Below are 18,459 nucleotides of genomic sequence, written 5' to 3' on the forward strand. Positions count from 1 at the left end.
CCCGCAAGAAAATCTGCCTTTTGAATTCATAGAATCATAGAATGCGTTGGGATGGAAGGGACCTTTAAAGGTCACCTAGTCCATCCCCCCTGCAACGGGCAGGGACATCTACAACAGATCAGGTTGCTCAGAGCCCCGTCCAGCCTGGCCTTGAATGTTTCCAGGGATGGGGCATCTACCACCTCTCCGGGCAACCTCTTCCAGTGTTTCACTACCCTGATGGTAAAAAATTTCTTCCTTGTGTTCAGTCTGAATCTACCCTCTTTTAGTTTAAAACCATTACCCCTTGTCCTATCGCTACTGGCCCTGCTAGAAAGTCTGTCCCCAGTTGAAGAGATCTGAGTATTTTCCATTTACTGACAGATTGGTAAGGGGGAAAGAACAAAGTCGTTCAATCCCTGAGTGAAAAACCGTTGTAAATGAAATCTTTCAGAGAGTTTAAGACCTGTCAAAGGTTATGTTTCAATAGTTACCTCACCGCTTCCACTGAGCTGCTCCTCAGTTTGACCACGTAATACTAAGTAGCCTTCTACAAGCAATCACGATAGGAAAGCGTGAAACGGGGCTGAGCGCCAAGCCCCCGGTGTGCGGTGGCGGCGTCCCACCGGGGCGGGAGGCGCAGGTGCCTCCCGCCGCCCCGGGGAGCCGCCGCCATGAGTTTGTGAGTGGTTTTCAGGCACTTGGAGCTTCTCGGTCGCGGGGCGGCCCTGAGGGGGCTCGGCCCCTCACCGCTGCGCCCCGGCGGGCGCCGCGTTTCCCCCCGAGCCGCAGCCGTGAGCGCCGCCGCCGGCGGCTCCGAGCTGCCGGGGCCGGCTCCGCGCCCGCCGCCGCCGCCCCTCAGCGGGCGCCGGGCCGCAAGGCGCCCAGACGATGGCGCTGCAGCACCGGCCTTGCGGCGCGGCGGCGCGGGGCGGCGGCGGCCGGCAGGGGGCGCCGCGGGGAGGTCCGGCGGCGGCGCGGCGGCGGCCGCCGCGGGGCTGCGGTGCGCGGGAGGCGGCGGCGGCGGGAGGGCCGGTGCCGCACAGCCGCGCCGGTCCCGGCGGAGGCATGAGGAGCGCGGGGCGGGCGGGGAGCGGGGCGGCAGAGCGCGGGTCGGCGCGGCCCTGAGAGAAGCCTCCGCGCCGCGCTCCCGCAGAGCGACTATGGCCGGGGGACGGCGAGGGCTGGTGGCGCCTCAGAACACGTTCCTGGAGAACATCGTGCGAAGGTCTAACGGTAAGGGGGGACCGGGCCGGCGCCGCCGCCCGCGCCCCGGGGCTGAGGGCGAGCTCTCGGCGGGGGCGGGGGCAGCCCCGGGCGGAGGGGCGCCGAGCCCCGGCCGCTCCCCGGGCGGCTCCGCCGAAGCGGCGCACCCAGGCGGCCGGGGCCGAAGCCGGTGCCGCCGGCCGGCTGCGCCGCCCAAGTCCTGTGGAGAGCCCCCGGCCCGGGCGGCGGGGCTCCGGCTGCAGGTGCGCCGGCACGGCGGGGCGCCCGGGGAGACCTGCCGGCCGCGCTGCGCCCGCGGCGGGGCGAGACCCGCGCCCCGGGGCGAGCCGGGGGCAGCGCCGGGGCCCGAGCCGGCCCCGGGGGCGAGGGGAGTCGGGCCGCCGGTGGGGTCCGGCGCTCGGCGGCGGGGGCTGCGGGGGCACGGCGGCTTGGGGCGGGAGGCGGTGCGGGGATCCAAGATGGTCTCTGGGAAGGGGGAGCCCGGTGCCCGGGCGCCGGCGGGGGCTGCCTCTCTGAGTTGAAAGGGAAGATTTGTCGTAAGTGAGGAGAGAGTTTGCCATTTTGAGGGCTGAGGGTAGATAATTTTTTTTTTTTTTCCCTAGTGCACTGTAACCAGGTCTTTCTCTTGGAAAACTGTGGAGTGGAAAATGACTCGAATTTCACAATTGCATGCAAATACGCATTAATGTTATCCAGATTCTTTCACTTAGGGGCTTACCAAAAGCTGCTCCCTCAGTCAGCCTGCGACCATGCAAGCGTTTATGTATTTGTTTAAGCCTAGGTGTGTGCGTTTTTTTAAAGCTATGAGCCTAATTTCTGCCATTTTTAATGCTTCCACTGACTTCAATGGGGTTACTTAAGGGATTAAGAACTTCTGGTACGATTGAGAATAGGCAGGATCAAGCTCCTACTGAAGACAAGACAAGACGACTTAATTAATTAAAAATATAGTCGGTTTGTTTGGGTAAAGCAAAGACAATTAACCCTCTTGATAAGCAGCTAAAAACTCAAACTATCCAAAGAATGATTTTCAATTTTTTTTTCAATTAGGTGATATTATTGGAGAAATAGGCTTTGATAAGATCATATTTTCACATGAAACTGTGAGGCTCTTCTTATAGGTTGTTTCTCTCTGCAACTTCCCTGTAGAAGGGAAGGGGTTGGAAGCTGTGTTCCTGAAAAAATACTCGCCGTTCTCACGGTGAATCTTGCCCTCTTTTTTAAAAAAAATGAAATGTTACATTTCATCACATTCAGGCTGCTTCTCTCATCTTCCAACACCAGTTATCTAAGGCTTTTCTCAAAACTGTCTTGAGTTTGTAGATTATTTTCTTCATTCTTCAATTTTCTCTTTTGACTTTCAGTGCCAAAACCTTGATGCAATAAATCAGTTGAGGTTTGGAGATGGGAGGAATCGTGCAGCAGAAGCTATGCTCTGTTTCTTCCTCTCTTCCCCCATTATTAAGAAGGTGTCATAACAGAGCGTGGTGCTAGACAGCACAGGTAAAATGACAGTGCTCTGTTTCCAAATGCTCAGCAAGTCCTGAGGGCTGTAATCAATACAAGTTTTTAGATTAAGCTTGGTAGGAAGTGATGCACAGTTCAGACATATTAGGAGAAGCTTAGGGAAGTGACTCAGGTTTAGAAGACCATTTCTTCTGTAATGTGCCTTCTAGTTTTTGCTGGACCCAGTCCAGCTTTGCTGTAAATGTGATGCCGTCACATACGAACGCTGTATGAATCAGTTCTAACGTGGGACCACCAGCCTCTTCTAACCTCTGTCTCGTTCAGCAGACAAGGACAGTCTCCTTTCTCTCCTCATCAGGCGGGGCTGTGCTGACCAGCAATGGGGACAGTATGGAAACGTGCCGGTTCCTTGTTGCCTGTCTTGTCTTGGCCTGCCTGCTTGGCCTTTGAGATGATTTGGGATGCCCACAGGAAGAGTGCTTAAATGGGCCCATAAAGCTTGAGGTTTGGCTCCCCCATCTTGGTTTCATTCGATTGGGTAGTAATGTGACCCACAATGAAACTATCTAGGCCATTTGGGATTTGCCAAATAAACCTTGGGCTTGTTGTCAAACTGTATTTGCTGGCACATGCAAGCAAGTTAAGTAGTGCCAACAGATATTGAGTTGATACAGATATAGGAATGTTGCTAATTTGGGGAGGATTCCCTTTGAAAGGAGAGGAATTTGGTCATAGAACAGAAACAGATACTGAATAAGTGCTTCACTTCAAGGTACTTGTATACGACATGCATCCACAGTCACAGGTGAACTGAGGAAAACGTTCTTGCTATGTGTTATATGTTGGGGCAGGGGGCATTACTCAGTGAAAGAGGCTGTGTCGTAATAACAAAGTAATTGGCACACAACCTCCTTTGCAAGCATTGCTCTAAGGACAGCACTAATTATACCATTTTTTACCAGTAGTTTAACAAGGAATTCTTTGGACAGCCTTTCATATTAGATGCGGGACTGGTAAACTGATGTACCTTCAATGGCTGAAGGTAATACCAGTGTACGTAGACATGCAAGTTCAGGGTTCTTCTGTTAGGGTTAGTATTTTGTTCATGTTTATGTCACACCATCTGCAGCAAGACTCACCTCAAACTCCGTTAGTCTGAATTCTCTCCTTCGGAGTTATTAGGGATGAGACCTTCTTAGGTTGCAAATCAGCTGAGACAGGTTCTCATGCGCTAAATGCCAGCCAAAAGAGCTATGCTAGGGTTAGAAGCTACACAGTATTTCCTTTCCATACATTGGAGTAAAGAAGGAATTCAGAATTTCTCAGCCCATCCTGAGATGGGATGGCCTTATGCTAGCACACACAGGAAAGAATATATAAAGTGTCATCCGCCTAGACCTGTGGGCCTCATCTGGTCCTCTGTGATTTCTTCTCACAAGAAGACCTTTGGATGAAGTGTGCACTTAAGGTTCTTTCCTCTTTGAAACGAGGAGAAATAATCCTGCTTGTCTTGTATTTAATGTTTAAAAGCTGTGTTTCTATACGAGCCATGTAGAGCTAGAAAAATAAATGTTGCATGTAGTGCTTGGTTGACAAAAATTTGTTTGAAGCATTGAAATATTTAAACACCGGAACACCCAATGGGACAGAAAATGAACCCATGCTGTAAAACAGTGCAGTATGTAAAGAAACACTAGCCCCTGATGGTTGCTGCTAATGTGATATTAATGTTTTTCTCGGGTAATGTAATATGGCTGCAGTATACAAGCACCGTAACAATAACAGTTATAATCTTGGTGCATGGCCAAGGCACCCAATTCAAATGGTGCAGTATGTTATAGAGAATACTGATTCTTTGTGATATTCCAATGCTTTATCAATAACTGGAGGCAAAAATACTTTTCAGTTTATGTAAATGGCAGATAGATTCTGCAGTCCTTCCTTGGTCAAAATTCTCACTGAGGTACGTGGTAATTTGCATGGGTAAGGATGGTAAAAGCAAGCCCTGTGTTTACATGGCTTTGGAATTTCAGTGGAAGCCACAGATGCTTTCCTGAGTTATTGACAAAATGAGGAGATTGGAAGAAGGGGAGGTTAGAGGGCGTAAGGCTTGTGTGAATTTAGTCTTGCTTTCACTAAATCCCCTGGGAACACCCTAAGGAGATGTCGGGTATGGAAGCAAACCTGCACCCTTTGGTGGAGAGTGCAGTGAGTTCCCTGTAGAGGGAAAGAAAAAGCACCTTCAGACACAAGTCCTGAGAATAACAGACATTTCCATGATTAATGGCATTACTTCCATTGGAGACTATGAAGTCCCAGTACAATAAACTTCATACAACCTGGACATGCTAACCTTGTACCATTGCCTGAGACCTAGGAGAGAAATTAACTTTATTATAAACAGCTCTGAAACTGAAAAACCTGTTTTTGTGTTCAGCCAGAGAGGAATGCAAAGGAAACTAACAGAGAATGAAGAACTAAACTGAGTTTTATTTTCATACTTTTGCACTTGAATAAAATGTTCGTTTAAATTAAATGTTTGCAAAGGATCCTTAACCTGACAGTGCTGTGTCTGCTGCAACCTGGCCCTGCCTGCCTTCCCTTCAAAACCCAAATCAGGGAGCAGTGTGGTGTGGAGATGTAGACCTGGCAGCAGCTAAGGCGATTTGGGTCCAGCAGCAGTATAGGCATGCTTCCCCAAAGGTAGGGTTTGCTGTCGTAAGTGTTGTGGGTCTAATCGTTTTCAGACCACTGAGCTGTTATGTTGGTAGGGAACACACATATAAACGTGAGAAGCTCTGCATCGCTCTTCCGCGTGTGATGTGCCAAGGGCAGTCAGGTACTGGGCATTGCTGGGGTACCTCATACTATGGCAACGCTTCTGGTAAATAGCATCAGTCATCAAGAAGGTATTTTCTTACCAAGAAGAGGACTCCTTTTGTTGAAATTAGCAAGCATGTTTTTGGGGTGGAGTATACTTTTCTGTTTCCTTTTGATGGAGTATGTTTGGTTTCCTGACAGTTCATAAATTTCCATAATTTTCAATGAATCTTCAAGCAACACTGGGTGAAATTCATTATTTGCAGAGGACCAGCTCAGAAGCCTTGTGCTGCAGGTAAATTATATCCTAGTGTGATCTAGTGAGGTTCTATTAAATAGGGAAATGCATTTTAGTGACTGTTTTAGACATGAAAGTACTGAAAAGGACAAAATTAACTGTGCACAGGGAGGAGCAATATTGAGGCATTTCTTATGAGGTGCAGTGTCTGGGTTAAGCCATCCTAGTTCTTAAAGCTCCCAAATGGGCTGACTTGGAAGGCTGTAGCAGATATGCAGGAGGTTTTCTGCTCCATGCTGTCAGTTTAAAGTCTCACCCACCTTCCGGACTTCAGTGGGTTAATTTCGTCATAAAAAAACCCAACGTAGTGGACTAGAGGGGTCTGGCCTGGAGAATGCTTCTCTTCGCTTGAATGGAAGGCTCTTTGCCAGAGTCACACCTTGCAAAAAGTGCATGGAAAACTGCTGGATCAGTAATAAGATGGTGCTATATGTATAGAGTGCCTTTAGCTGAAGATTTTGTTTCTCTTGCCATTACTGTGGCTTGCTCTGTGCAAGGCAAAGTGAATGTTATCCTCTACAAATCTGGCATCCAGTGGTTGAACTTGAGTCTGTACCCTTCTGTAATCCTGCAAGACCCAGTTTATTCAAGATTTCCTGTAAAATCACTTTTGGCTGAGTAAAGTCCACGCGTGTAGGTCTGTCTGTTGCCACTGATTAAAACGACATTTAGCCATGAAAGCAACAGAGCTTCAAAAACCACAAGGGGACAACTTGTAGGTTCTGTGTTAAGGACGTGTTCCCAAACTGAGAATGAAACAAAGGAAAGGGTTTTGTTTCTTCCTGATCTTCCTTCTTTTCTAAGTTAACAACTGTGGAGACACTTTTTTCATCCATATTTTTCATACAATTGGTCAGTGCATCAAAATATTTATTCACTATTGACAATGTTTTTTTCTTCAGTATCACTTGAGTTGAATATAAAATGGTGTGTTGTTTTTTTTTTTTTTTCTTCTGGCTTTTACAAGGCTAGAAGCTTCTATTTTTGTGCATGCATCTTTATGTATTTAGAAATGTACGACCTGATTTCCTTAAAATGACTTTTATAGGTAGTAAGAAAAAAAAAAGTACAACACAGAGATGATAGATAATGTGTTTTAAAATTAATGTTCTGAAAGCTCAAGAAGTTCTACTGTGATAATTCAACATATTGGTCCATTTCTGCATTAAATCCTAGAACAAGATCGTAAAACAAATCTTAATGAAACCCGTGCATTGGAGAATTTGTTAATGCATTTTTGTAACTTATATAGCTAAAAGTGAGCAGGGAGTTAGGTCTTGTCAAATGCTTTTAAGGCTTTTGTTGGCTGTAGCTCTAATCAGTAAATCAATAGGCTTCTTCAAGCTGATGGAAGACCCATATAATTGATGCAACTAAAACATGCTTTTTCCTGGATTTAAGATCAGATTGGGCGGGGGGAGGAACCCTGACCAGTTAAATGGTAAAGTCTCACTGCTAAACAGTATTTTTGTCCTTTATTAAGAATGGTGCAATGTATGACTCTTACAACTGATGAACTTTCTAATTTCTGAAAATGATTTCATGCTAACATCACATTTGTCTAAATGTCTTTTTTTTTTTTTTAAAAAAAATTCTCGGTATGAGCAGTACTTCAGGGATAGGGAAGGAATGAGGCAATGCATAAAATACATATGACAGCTTCTGTGCACTTTCCATTTCACCTATTCTTGTTCCATTATTCTGCACTAATTTGTTTTATTTTTAAAGAATACAGATAATTATGAAGATTCTATAGCTACTAGTGTTGGAAGGGTGTGTTCTTTTCAATTTAAACTTTTCTCATGGTAGAGGCCTACTGTGAAATATTTGCTATAACAATGCAAAATATCAAATGTTGAGATGGAACCAGTAGTTTTTATCTATACTGCTGGCTGAAATTAGCATTAATTTTCTGTAATGATTCAAACTGAGTCATTTGAAGTTGTTTTAGTTAGTGTCTCTTTTGTTATTTGTGGTAAGTATGATGAAATACATTTTTTAATAATTCTTTTCAGCCTGTACTTGCGCTATATTCTGGAGTACACGTGACAGTGTAAGTCATGTTTGAATAAAGCATGAAATGCTGCATGTAGTGGATTGTCTTAATGCTGTAGCAGCCAAGGAGCTTTTAAATCCATTTTTGTTTCTGTAAAATAAATAGTTATATAAAACTTATAAAACATGTAAGCCCAAATGAACCTATCCATAGGGTTTTATAATATGTTGTTTTGTATTAGTGTGAGGCTACAGCTTAAAATAATTTGGTCTCGATATTAAGGATGTACAATTTTGAGGCCACTATATCATTATTCTGTAGAGAGATCGAATTGTTCAATGGGATATTTAAACATTGACACACTCCCACTCTAGGAATGAATACAAGGAGATACTGAGTGGATGTGTGTATCCGTGTAACACCATTGACTTCTACAGGAGAATGTGGGTGGAAGAGCAGAATTTTCTCTTATTACTTTTATTTTACCATGTGAATAGTCTTTCGGTCCTTTGAGCAGCTCCGTACTGGCTTTGAATACAGTTACAGCACTTCTGTTAAGATGAAAATTTGGTTGGTTCCTGTGTCTTTCCTCCCTGAAGTGTGAGCCTTGAATCCCATGTATGCAAAGAAAGGATTGAATAGATGCTTGAAATTCAGTTTGATTTATTTGTACTGATTTAGGGCCATATTTTGATCTTAGAAGTTACATTTGAGCAATTTAACTAATCAGTGTGACTACATGCTGCAGTTTTACTTTTTTCAAAGCTAAGACTAAACATGAGCAAAAATTTATACATACCTATCCTTTGCAAATTGTTAAAGCAAAGGCACGATATGAGCTGTGTGACTGTAGCAATTTTGACAGGCCTACTTATAAACAACATTCTATTTCCATGCGTTGTGTACCTTACCAAAAATGAAACCGTCTCTTTTTCCCCCATATCCAAATGATGCTACTTGAGATGCAAAGTCACAAGTTTGTAAATACCAGAATTGTTTAGAACTCATCTGTCCCTTGTACTTAAGCTCTATGACAGAGTCTTTAATCATACGACAGTTGCACATGATTTTTACTTACTTCACGTTTCTTATGCTGGCTGTGACATAGCACCTATGCTGCTTTATGCGCAGCTAGCGGAACAGTAGCTAAGGAGGCTGTGTCCCCCACCCCTATCCCCAGTGACCATGGGTAGGGTAAGAAACCTATTTACTAAGCCGTTCTTTTAGTTCTGCTATAGTAGTGGCTTGTGCTTTGTAATGCTTAGAGGTCTACGTTTGCTCCACCAAAGATCCATGGGAGGAGTTTGAGACATGATAAAAAAAGAGATGCGGGTCTCAATAACCAAGGTTATGTCCTCACCCAACATGGTGAAGGCTGTGGTCTGGAACGAGGAGGGCAATTTCTGTTCTCTTGGAGAATGATGGGAGAATTAGCAAGTTTGGTGAGGAGTGGGTCTTCCCACCACGGCGAGCCTGATTCTCCTTTCACTGAGAGGGGAATAAATTAGGAGCAGATCTTTTGAGTTTTGTATATGTGTGATGACTGTGGGAAAAGATATTAATATGTTTAAATTACATTTGTACACTGCGCCTACCTGAGCACAACTTGTGGGGGGCTTTGACAGACACGCATACATATCTGAAAGTGCCGTGGGCACCAGCCTCTGTCGTTACCAAGCTCTGTGCTACAACTCACTGAGCAGAGGCTTCCTCTTGGTTGCCTCTGTGTGCTTCCTCTGCGCAGGCAGCAATGTGGGAGTGCGTCTGGCAGCCTTGTGGGAATGTGCCTGGCTGCTGGTCTCTGACCAGTGTGTCCTGGAAGAGGGCCCATGTGTCACTGAAGGGACAGGGAAGGCAGAACTGGTGTGCTGGCCTCTGGAAAGAGGTGGGGGGCTCAGCTTGGCAAGGTCCACCTTACAGGAGAGGCTGGGATGCTATGGGTGTGAATGTGCAGCAGTGCAGGGGAATGGCAGGGAGGAAGCATTTCAGTAACTTGCTCTTTGCAAGGAGGTGACGTCTCCTCAGTTCGCTAGTCCTGATCAGATACATGCCTGTGAGGTGCTTCTTGTCCTCAGGTATTTCGGAGGTTTGAGCTGATGGACAGTTTTGATTAAATAAAGCACTATATGTAACAACAAGATTCAGTGGATACGGTGGTTTTGGTGAAGCTGGGGTTTCTAGAGACTTACTGTTGCTGTTGTTAAAGGATCGCTGTTATTTGGAAAAAAATTTCTTCCGTGATGGCGTATTTTGCGAGTGGAGGAAAGTACTCATTTCAGTGACTGAGCAAAATCCATTCTTACATTTTGGAAGGAGTTAAAATGTTTGTCTTGTTGCTTTAAAGCAGCTGTGTCTAGTTTAAAGTGATAATCCAAAACGGGTCTGACATTTGAGTGTGTAAAGGCTGACATGTGGATATACTGCAGTGAACAGAACTGACTTGTGGAAAATGCAGGCTAGAAAATATGCAGTGAGGCACTTCACAAAGTAACCAGTGCTGCAGACTCTCATCACAGAAGCCTGCCCTACTCATGCAAGTAACTGGGCTGCCTTTGAGATGCTACAGTTCTTTCTTGTGTTTCTGCAGCATGATGTGCTCTGTGCTGCACTTCGATGTATTTCTATGCCTCCCAATGGTCTTGCTCAGACTGTGCCAAATGCAGCACAAGCCAGAACCCCAGGTGTTTTTTTATACGAGCCCGCCCTCTCCAGTTCCTAGCTCAGTTCTTCTTGGAGCTGATAAGAAGGGCCAATGATGCTTACAGCTTGGGCCAGGCAATACCGCTAACACAATTGACATGGTGATAGAAATAGATTTCCTGGTAAGGGAGTCCTCTGAGTCCTTTCAAAGAGATGCCTCAAGTCACTAAATAGTTTCAGTACTGCAGCTATCACATGTGCATTTTATCCCCTGTCTTTGAAGAGAATTTAGCGGTGGGTTTCTTCATGGTCGTCTTCTGACCAACTCCTTTCCTGGCCTTGTTGACCCACTTGTGAGTCCCTACGAGGCTTTGCCCTGTGATGCTCCGAGTTCCCCTCGTGCTTGTTGTGCAACAAAGCCACAGCTGTTTCCTGGCCTCTGGGACCCTGTGTCCCTGCAGATGGAGAGGCAACATTTGCCTCAGTGGATGTTATTTAATATTTTCTTATGTTAGGAACAATTGTTTAACAGATTACGAGATGTCTTCAAGCAGCACATTGTCAGGGACGTCAATTCAATTGAATGTAAATGATAGCAATGAGAACAGCCCTTCTACCTCCAGGTTATCTGTCAGAATAAACTATGCAGGGGAGTTATAAGTGGGAGTCCTTATTTTATGCTATGTCTTGCCAGTGTTTGCACAGGCAAAACACCGTTGTCGGAGACACTTCTTCTGAAGAAATGCAGGCATGTTCTCCATGTAGGCACAGAACCACTGTTGTGTCATTGTTTCGTCTTTAAAGAGATCTGGGAAGAGGAGTGAGTAACTGGAAAGAAATTCCTGTGTCTCCAAGACCCTTTCTTTGCAGACGCTCGGGCTCCTACTCCGTGGGCTGTTAGGCCACAGCAAGTTAAAAAAAAAAAAAAGTGGGTGCAGGAAGTTTGGAAACCACCAATGCAGATCATCTCTCCCTTTGCGACGAAATCAGGAACAAAGGAAATTATCATCCTGAGCCTGGTAACCTCCCAAGGAAAGCTGGCAGAGTGATGGGTTGGAAACCTCTTTCCTGGCCTGGCAGTGTGGATGGTGCTACACTACGGCTTCTCTCGGCTGCCTGGCTGCTGTTCTCACAGGGGCCAACGGCTTCTGTGCAGGCTTTCAGCTACATGGGGTACACGGGGAGTTCCCAAGCACCCGTCCGTGCAGGGCATTTTTTTGTATCTAGGGATCACCCCAGGGCAAGCACTAAAAAAGTGTGGCAATGGAGCTGGAGGAGCAAGCCCAAAGATGAGTCAGGGGTGTGGTGTTGACTCTAGAGAATGGGTCCAACTTCAGTATTTACTTCCTGTGTGCTTGTAAGCTATGTAAAGCCTGGATCAAAGAAGGGTGAAGATGCATGAAGTGGGAACTAGGTAGAAGTGAGACACATAAAACAGTGGGATCATCAAAGCCTCTGACTTGCTCTTTGAATTGATAGGTGCCCAAGTTTTTGCCTTTAAAGCTTTGTATGTACATAAAGATCTCTCAGCTTGGTTGTAACTCACAACTAGACCCAACCTGGACTCTCCGATGAAGCATTCTACCTCCACCTCCCAGAGAGGCTCACCCAATGTAGACTAACAGGTTTGCCTAATAGGGATGCATAAAATACAACAGCCAAGTCACACTGACTTAAAAACTCATACGGTGAGGACATTGGCATCTGTCCTCTTCGGTAGCTTGAAAATTAGAATGGTCATTCAGGAGTTGAAATGAAGGCTGAGCTTTCACTGCCCTCAGGTAGCCCCATATCTCGCAGGAGAACACCCAAACTGCTAGGCTGTCGGGGGGAGAGAAATATTTGCATGTTCTCTAAGCATCCTTTGGAAAGCGCCAGTCAAAAAAAATCAGGCTTCATTGGGCTAGAAGGTGGGAATGCAAGGGGGGATGTGATTCTTTAGCTCCTGCAACAATGGCAAAGAATCTTGGGTATTGTCTGTGAGAACTGGGCTTATGTTAAAATATTAGGTATCATAAGTAATATAGGAAAGGCAGGAAAAAAAACCTTAAAAGATCCCCTTTTTTCATTGTTTCCCATAGTTTAACTTGGGCAGGTTTCTGTTTGCTGTGCTAACGTTTTTCAGTTCTATCTCACCAACACTAGGCATGGAGCTTCCAGCTCCCAAGTCTTTGAGAGCTGGACAGCTAGAGGCTAGGCTGTAGCAGTCTCACCTTTTGGTGCTTAAATCCCCTTGTGGACTTAGTGCTTTGTTTTTACCTGTAAAAAGGGGATAAGAGCACTGTCCTACCTCACAGAAGCATTGCAAGGCTAGATAAATGTAGGATTAGCACAGTAATGCTCATCAGAAAAGTGCCCTATATAACGTTTAATAAAAAAAGTGATTATTTATCCAAAGACAATGTTGAGGTTTAAGTGTGAAAGGAAGGTCACTGCTTAAGTTAATAAAAGCTCTTCAAGGAGCTCTTGAGAAAGTGGAGAGAAGGGTAAGTTACCTTTTGAGAAGGGGAGATGGTGAGAAGGAATGCATGTGTGAAATAACGCCATTCAGGTCAGGACAGGACATGGCCTAACATTTGTATTTGCATATTTTTTGTCTATTTTTTGTACTTCCTGATGAAAATTTAAAAATATCCTAACACAGTGCAATACAGTGTTTGTAACAGACACTCAAAAACACTTGCTTTAGCAATGAGAAATGACTTGGCTTACTTTTTCATAGGAAGGGGTAAAACACATGTATTGTTTTTGGAACAAAGTGCTTCAACCAAGCAAAAGCCATAGTATTTAAAAGAGGCTGTGAGAAACAAAGCAGTTAAAATGTCCTGAAGTTATACTACTGGTGTATTTCATTCTAAAGAGTGTATAAAGATACACTTAATCATGCTCATGGGATGGGACAATGGATTTAGATAGCTACAGGAATGTTTTATTTAAACCCACTTGAAGTTTGCATGGGGCAAAAGATTTTGAAAGGGAAAGTTAAAATAAACAAAACTTTGCAATTAATAGGTAAAATGTCTTGTTTGTGTCTCTTGGTTGCAGGAAGCATTAATGATGGCTATGTATGTTTGAGCAGCTGGGGGTAGATCCTGAAAAGCAGACAGCGTAGTGGACTCCCTTAAAGGCTCGTCTTAAATATGGGTGGCTCTTCATCTCATGTGGCTGCCTAGCCTTTTTTTCAAAAGCCAGGGGATCTTTGCAGCTGTGAAAGGAGCCACCATCTCCGCCTGCTTGCCAGTGCCCAGGCAGCAGCACTGCTGTCTGTCTTGGCACAGGCGTAATTAGTTGACTGCACAAGAGCCAAAGCAGCAGAGAAAAGCAAGGTCTGGGCCCAGCACTGGGTATGCTCATAATTTGAATGAGGTATCAATCATAGAAAAAAAAAAAAGTAGCACGCACACACCTAGTAAGAATGGAGGCGTGAATCCTGCTCAGATTTTTTTCTTACTGATTGAAACTCCTTCTGGCTTGTACAGCAACCAAAATGTTCTTTCTACTGGTATAAGTACTAACCCTAGGTGTCTGGTGTCTAGTGTGGAGCGCTGTGCCGTACATGTCACACAAGAAATATTTGAGCTTGTGTGGCCAGCAGGGAAGGCTGTAATGAGAGGAGCCACTGTGTCTGTGTTCAGAGAGGAGAAATACCGGTCACGTGCTGCTTTGGCCGTGTGTGAGAGGCTTCGCATTCAAACTGAGTGTCATGGTGGATCAGTGCATGTGGCACAGAGGGAAGCAGTTTGGTGAATCTGTCCTCAGTCAAGGGATGAACTTTACCTGCTTAACCATCATGTGTTTCATTTGCATAAAACCATCCTCTTAAGCTTTGCATGAGTAATTAATATATTTTTTAAATAAAAATTTACTTAAAATTAAAAATGGGAATAATCCTGTTGACTGCAGTGGGAATAGTATCTGGGAAAAACTGTGCAGGGACTGAAGCAATCAGAATTGGGTCCTGAAATGAGTATTTCCTCTAATGCAACCATAGCCTTGTCTAATGTCTAACTGATGTGTTCTTTCAAACAGATACTAATTTTGTCTTGGGTAATGCCCAGATAGTGGATTGGCCCATTGTCTACAGCAACGATGGATTTTGCAAGCTATCAGGATATCACAGAGCAGAAGTTATGCAAAAAAGCAGCACCTGCAGGTATTTGAGAACAGATTTATTTTCTGTTAAATAGCTTGTAGTGTTGTGCTTGTTGCTTGAGGAGAAGAATAATCTGTTTATTCCAGTTTCGCCTTTTATCTCCTGGGGCTGCATCTGTCAAAGATGCTTTCCAGGTGAAACAAAATCAAAGAAGGGCTATTTCTAAATAGGTCCTTTTCACACTGTTAAAAAATGGTTTTGTGCCTTTGTCTAGTATCTGACTTGAATTTCTCGCTTTATTTGCAGTTTTATGTATGGAGAGCTGACAGACAAAGATACAATTGACAAGGTCCGGCAAACGTTTGAGAACTATGAGATGAACTCCTTTGAAATCTTGATGTACAAGAAGAACAGTAAGTAGTTGATTGGTTTGTTCGTTAGCATAGGTGTGTAAAGTTGTTTTAAATGATAGTGTAAACTGAAAGTCTGTCAGCCTGGAGGACTGTGCTTTATCTGGGGCTAAATAAGCCCCAGTTCTACCAGTTGATCTACAAGGGAGAAATGAGAACATTAGGGATGAAAGTCACTCAGGGAGGCAGACAAAGCTCTCTAATTTGTTCTGACATTTAGAGCAATTTGTGTATGATGCTTTAAGACAACACTCGAGATTCCATCAGCAATGATAATATACAAGCTAGGTTTGTGCAAATGGTTTCCGTTACAGAGAACATACTTTTTCAATTTTTAAAAATTTTATATAGAAAAGCCAGTATTTAGATGTAGTTTCAGAATAAAAAGAACCCATCATTTGTTTTAGAAGCTGAACTACTTGTTTTCAGGTGAAACTGTCTTTTGTGTTGGACAAAAATTCCTTAATTGGGATATGATTTCTTCCTCAAAATTTCAGTCTGTCTGTAACTGCACATGTCAGCAGCTGAACTATTTGCCCAAAACTTGTTGCCCCATCTAGTGTGGACTATGTCATGGCACAGTTATTTTAACCTGCTTAATGTCACCTGAAGTGTAAATACATGGGGGTCTTCAGCCTGGCCAAATGTTAAGCTGAAAGTCTGCATTCTGTAACTTAATTTTGCTCTTAACAAGTTTGCTTTCTAATCACGAAACTGGTAGTGTCTATGTACAGGGGAGGGTACCTTACAGAAGCATCCTGATAGCAGCTCCTTCCCATTACAGCTATGGTGATCAATTTGATCAGTTCTGCATTAGTGGGAATGGGGGACTTTAACCACAAAATATAACATAAACTGCTATGATGTAATTTTCAACAGTTAACCTCATTGCTGCCTTGTTTTTTGTTAGAAAGACCAGTTTTCTGGGGAAAGGTAATCCAATCTACCTGTAAGTGCGAACCATTGGTCTTTCCGTTGAAATGACCAGCTAGTACTGACTGTTGGAGTTTGGTGAGAGAACCACAGGCACTTCTCAAAACCTAAAAGATAATAACTTATGTATGCTAGTGCTGATCTGTGGATGTGTGGAGCTGCTTGTCTTCTATCAGAATTAATCTGTTCTTCTGAGAAGTGGTGGTGCCAAACTACATGGAATTGGGTTTTGTCATCTTTTAGGGAGAAAATAAAAATCGTAAGAGATTTTTGCTTCATCTCTCTTCGAGTCTTTTTCTTCTCTTTTTAGCCTGTTCAAAGCACCGTGACCTCTGACATGGTGCCATTGCTCAGGGCTCTTCAGGAGCACAGCTTTGCTGGTCCAACTCATTTGGAAAGCTATATGTGCTATCTGAATGGCCTTGCTTTGTGCTTCTTTCCTTCTAGTGTTATCTGCCTCCAAAGTTTACCTATTTCTTAAAGCTGATTTCTGTTTCTAGCTCAGTTAGTGGCCGTAGGGACCATATGCATCTCACATCTGTGCATCCAAAGCCAAGTAAATAAGCTGCAGTCGTGGGATCTGGGAGAGTCTGGAATTCTCTCTTAGTTAACAGTGATTTGGCACCAAGAGGCTATGCAGCTACTCTTCTGTCATTGCAGCAGCATATGGCCTGTAGTGGAGCCTGGGGCCTCTCTGTCTTTTACACAGAATTAAAGCAAGGTAACCGCGGAGTGAGGAATATTTCCTGCCCTGCTGTGCGCTTCCCTGAGGAGAGGTGGCCTAGAACAAAGTCCAGCTGTGCAGAAGCTGTGTTGTGTGACATCCAAAAAGTAGGGCTGCGATGGTTCTGCTGTGTGCACAGAGGGTCACAGGCATGAGAAAAAGGAAAGCACAGAGCTTGCTTTTAAGTTTAACAAAATGCAGTGCTCTTATGTTTGTTAGATTCGTGGCTTTAGAGGTACATTAACTACTGTTACAGAGACTGACTAATAACACTAGAGAGTTGTAACTGAGAAATTCCAAAAAGGGGACATCCTGGAGCTTTTTCTCAGAGTAAGCCACATCACAGAAAAGCACTGTCTTGTTTACCAGTCATTTAGCACCCAGGCTGCTAAGTGGTCTTGCCTTTGTGGTCACCTTACCTCTGCCTGCAACTATGGCAGTTGCCTGCTTGGGCAATGAACGTGATTGGTTTCAATCTACTCTCAGTTTGAAGGTTTTGGAAAGAACCTTGAATTTTGTTAGGCATCTTTTTTTCCTGCTCTTTCTTTCTTTTTTTGTCTTTCTATTCCTCCTTTGTTCTATTTTTTTCTTCAAAATAGCCAGTAAATTAGACAGGGAATAGATTTTTATTGTTCTTTACCTGTCCACTCCCTCCCTATAAACTAACAGTCATGATAAATAGCAAGTTTTTCTTCCATTTTTGTGTTGTTCAATAATTGGTTCATTTTCCACAGCCTGCACATTTAATGTACTTCTAGCTGTTTTAACAATACAATCTCTATCTTTTTGAGCGAAAAAAGGAGAACAAAGCAGGAGTTTCAAGTTAACTGTGATGTTGCTAGTGCAGGTCAATCTTCATCTTGTATCTTTATGAGCAGCAGTCAACTGTGTCTTTCTCTATCTGAGTAACAGTTATGTCCTGATCTTACACTAGACATTTCAACAATGGATTGAGACATTTAATAATGCTACTGGAAGTGATAGGCTTTTTTTTTTTTGACACGGCGCTTTCCATGGTGGTGACCCAGTGCTCGTATTTACGTGGTTGTCTGATAAGAATACCCCATCCAGATGTTGATAGGTACAGTATATCCATCAGCTTCGTTGCAATTCACAATATCATCTCACAATATTAACTCGATACAATTTTCTGCCTTCATCATGTTTGCATTTATGGATACTGTCTCTACCCTGGCCTCCCCTTTCTCTGTCCAGCCCTCCCCCCACCCAAAAGTGACTATCCTCCTTCTTTTCAGAACTTGAAGTTAAGATGCAATAGATTTGATGGTTCCTTGGGCTAGGCTCTTGATTACTTAGCAGATATGTGATGATCATTGTTATTCTCTGGAGGACTTCCTTCGTAGAAATGCAGAGCTCCTTCAGGATAATTGGAAGCAATTGGAAGAAGCAGGTGCACAGCCACCAGATTTCTGTCATTGTTGCTCTGATGCCATCCTGTTGCATTCAGTGAGGATTCATGGTCATACCTGGAAGGAGACAAAGTGAAAGCTTTCTTTCATCTGGACTGCAAAATGACAATAGACAGGTTGACAGTAATTTCATGTGAGAGCTTCAGTTCCATTGTTTGATTAGATGTGAGTGTCCAGTGATGCTGGAAGTATTGTTTATTTTTATATGGGAAAATCAAAACATTGCTAAGTCTCACTGAAATCAGTGGAGTTATATTAACTTACACCAAGGAAGGATACGGCCTAATGTATTAGAAAATATTTTGTATCTAGTCTTAGTCATAGCTTAGCTTATCTGAACTGATGCAGCTTAAACATCTAACTTCTTATAAGACTTTGACAGGAGTTTGTTAGGTTTTTACACTTTATGGTCAGCCTCATAAATTAAAATGGCTGAGTAAAT

At 43.9% G+C, this 18,459-nt stretch overlaps 1 protein-coding gene across 1 annotated transcript in view; it reads left to right on the plus strand.

The window, feature by feature from the left end:
- Positions 1 to 1,142: 1,142 nt before the first annotated feature.
- Positions 1,143 to 18,459, plus strand: part of KCNH1 (potassium voltage-gated channel subfamily H member 1) — a gene marked incomplete at both ends in the record, with an annotated part of 186,301 nt that continues 168,984 nt past the window's right edge. Inside the window, 3 exons of the mRNA XM_082306005.1 lie at positions 1,143 to 1,215; positions 14,457 to 14,580; positions 14,827 to 14,933. Coding sequence (XP_082162131.1) covers positions 1,143 to 1,215; positions 14,457 to 14,580; positions 14,827 to 14,933 — 304 coding nt within the window. The remainder of the gene's footprint in view (positions 1,216 to 14,456; positions 14,581 to 14,826; positions 14,934 to 18,459) is intronic.

This window comes from Platalea leucorodia (genome assembly GCF_965183815.1).
Source record: "Platalea leucorodia genome assembly, chromosome: 3".
Taxonomy (NCBI): Eukaryota; Metazoa; Chordata; class Aves; order Pelecaniformes; family Threskiornithidae; genus Platalea; species Platalea leucorodia.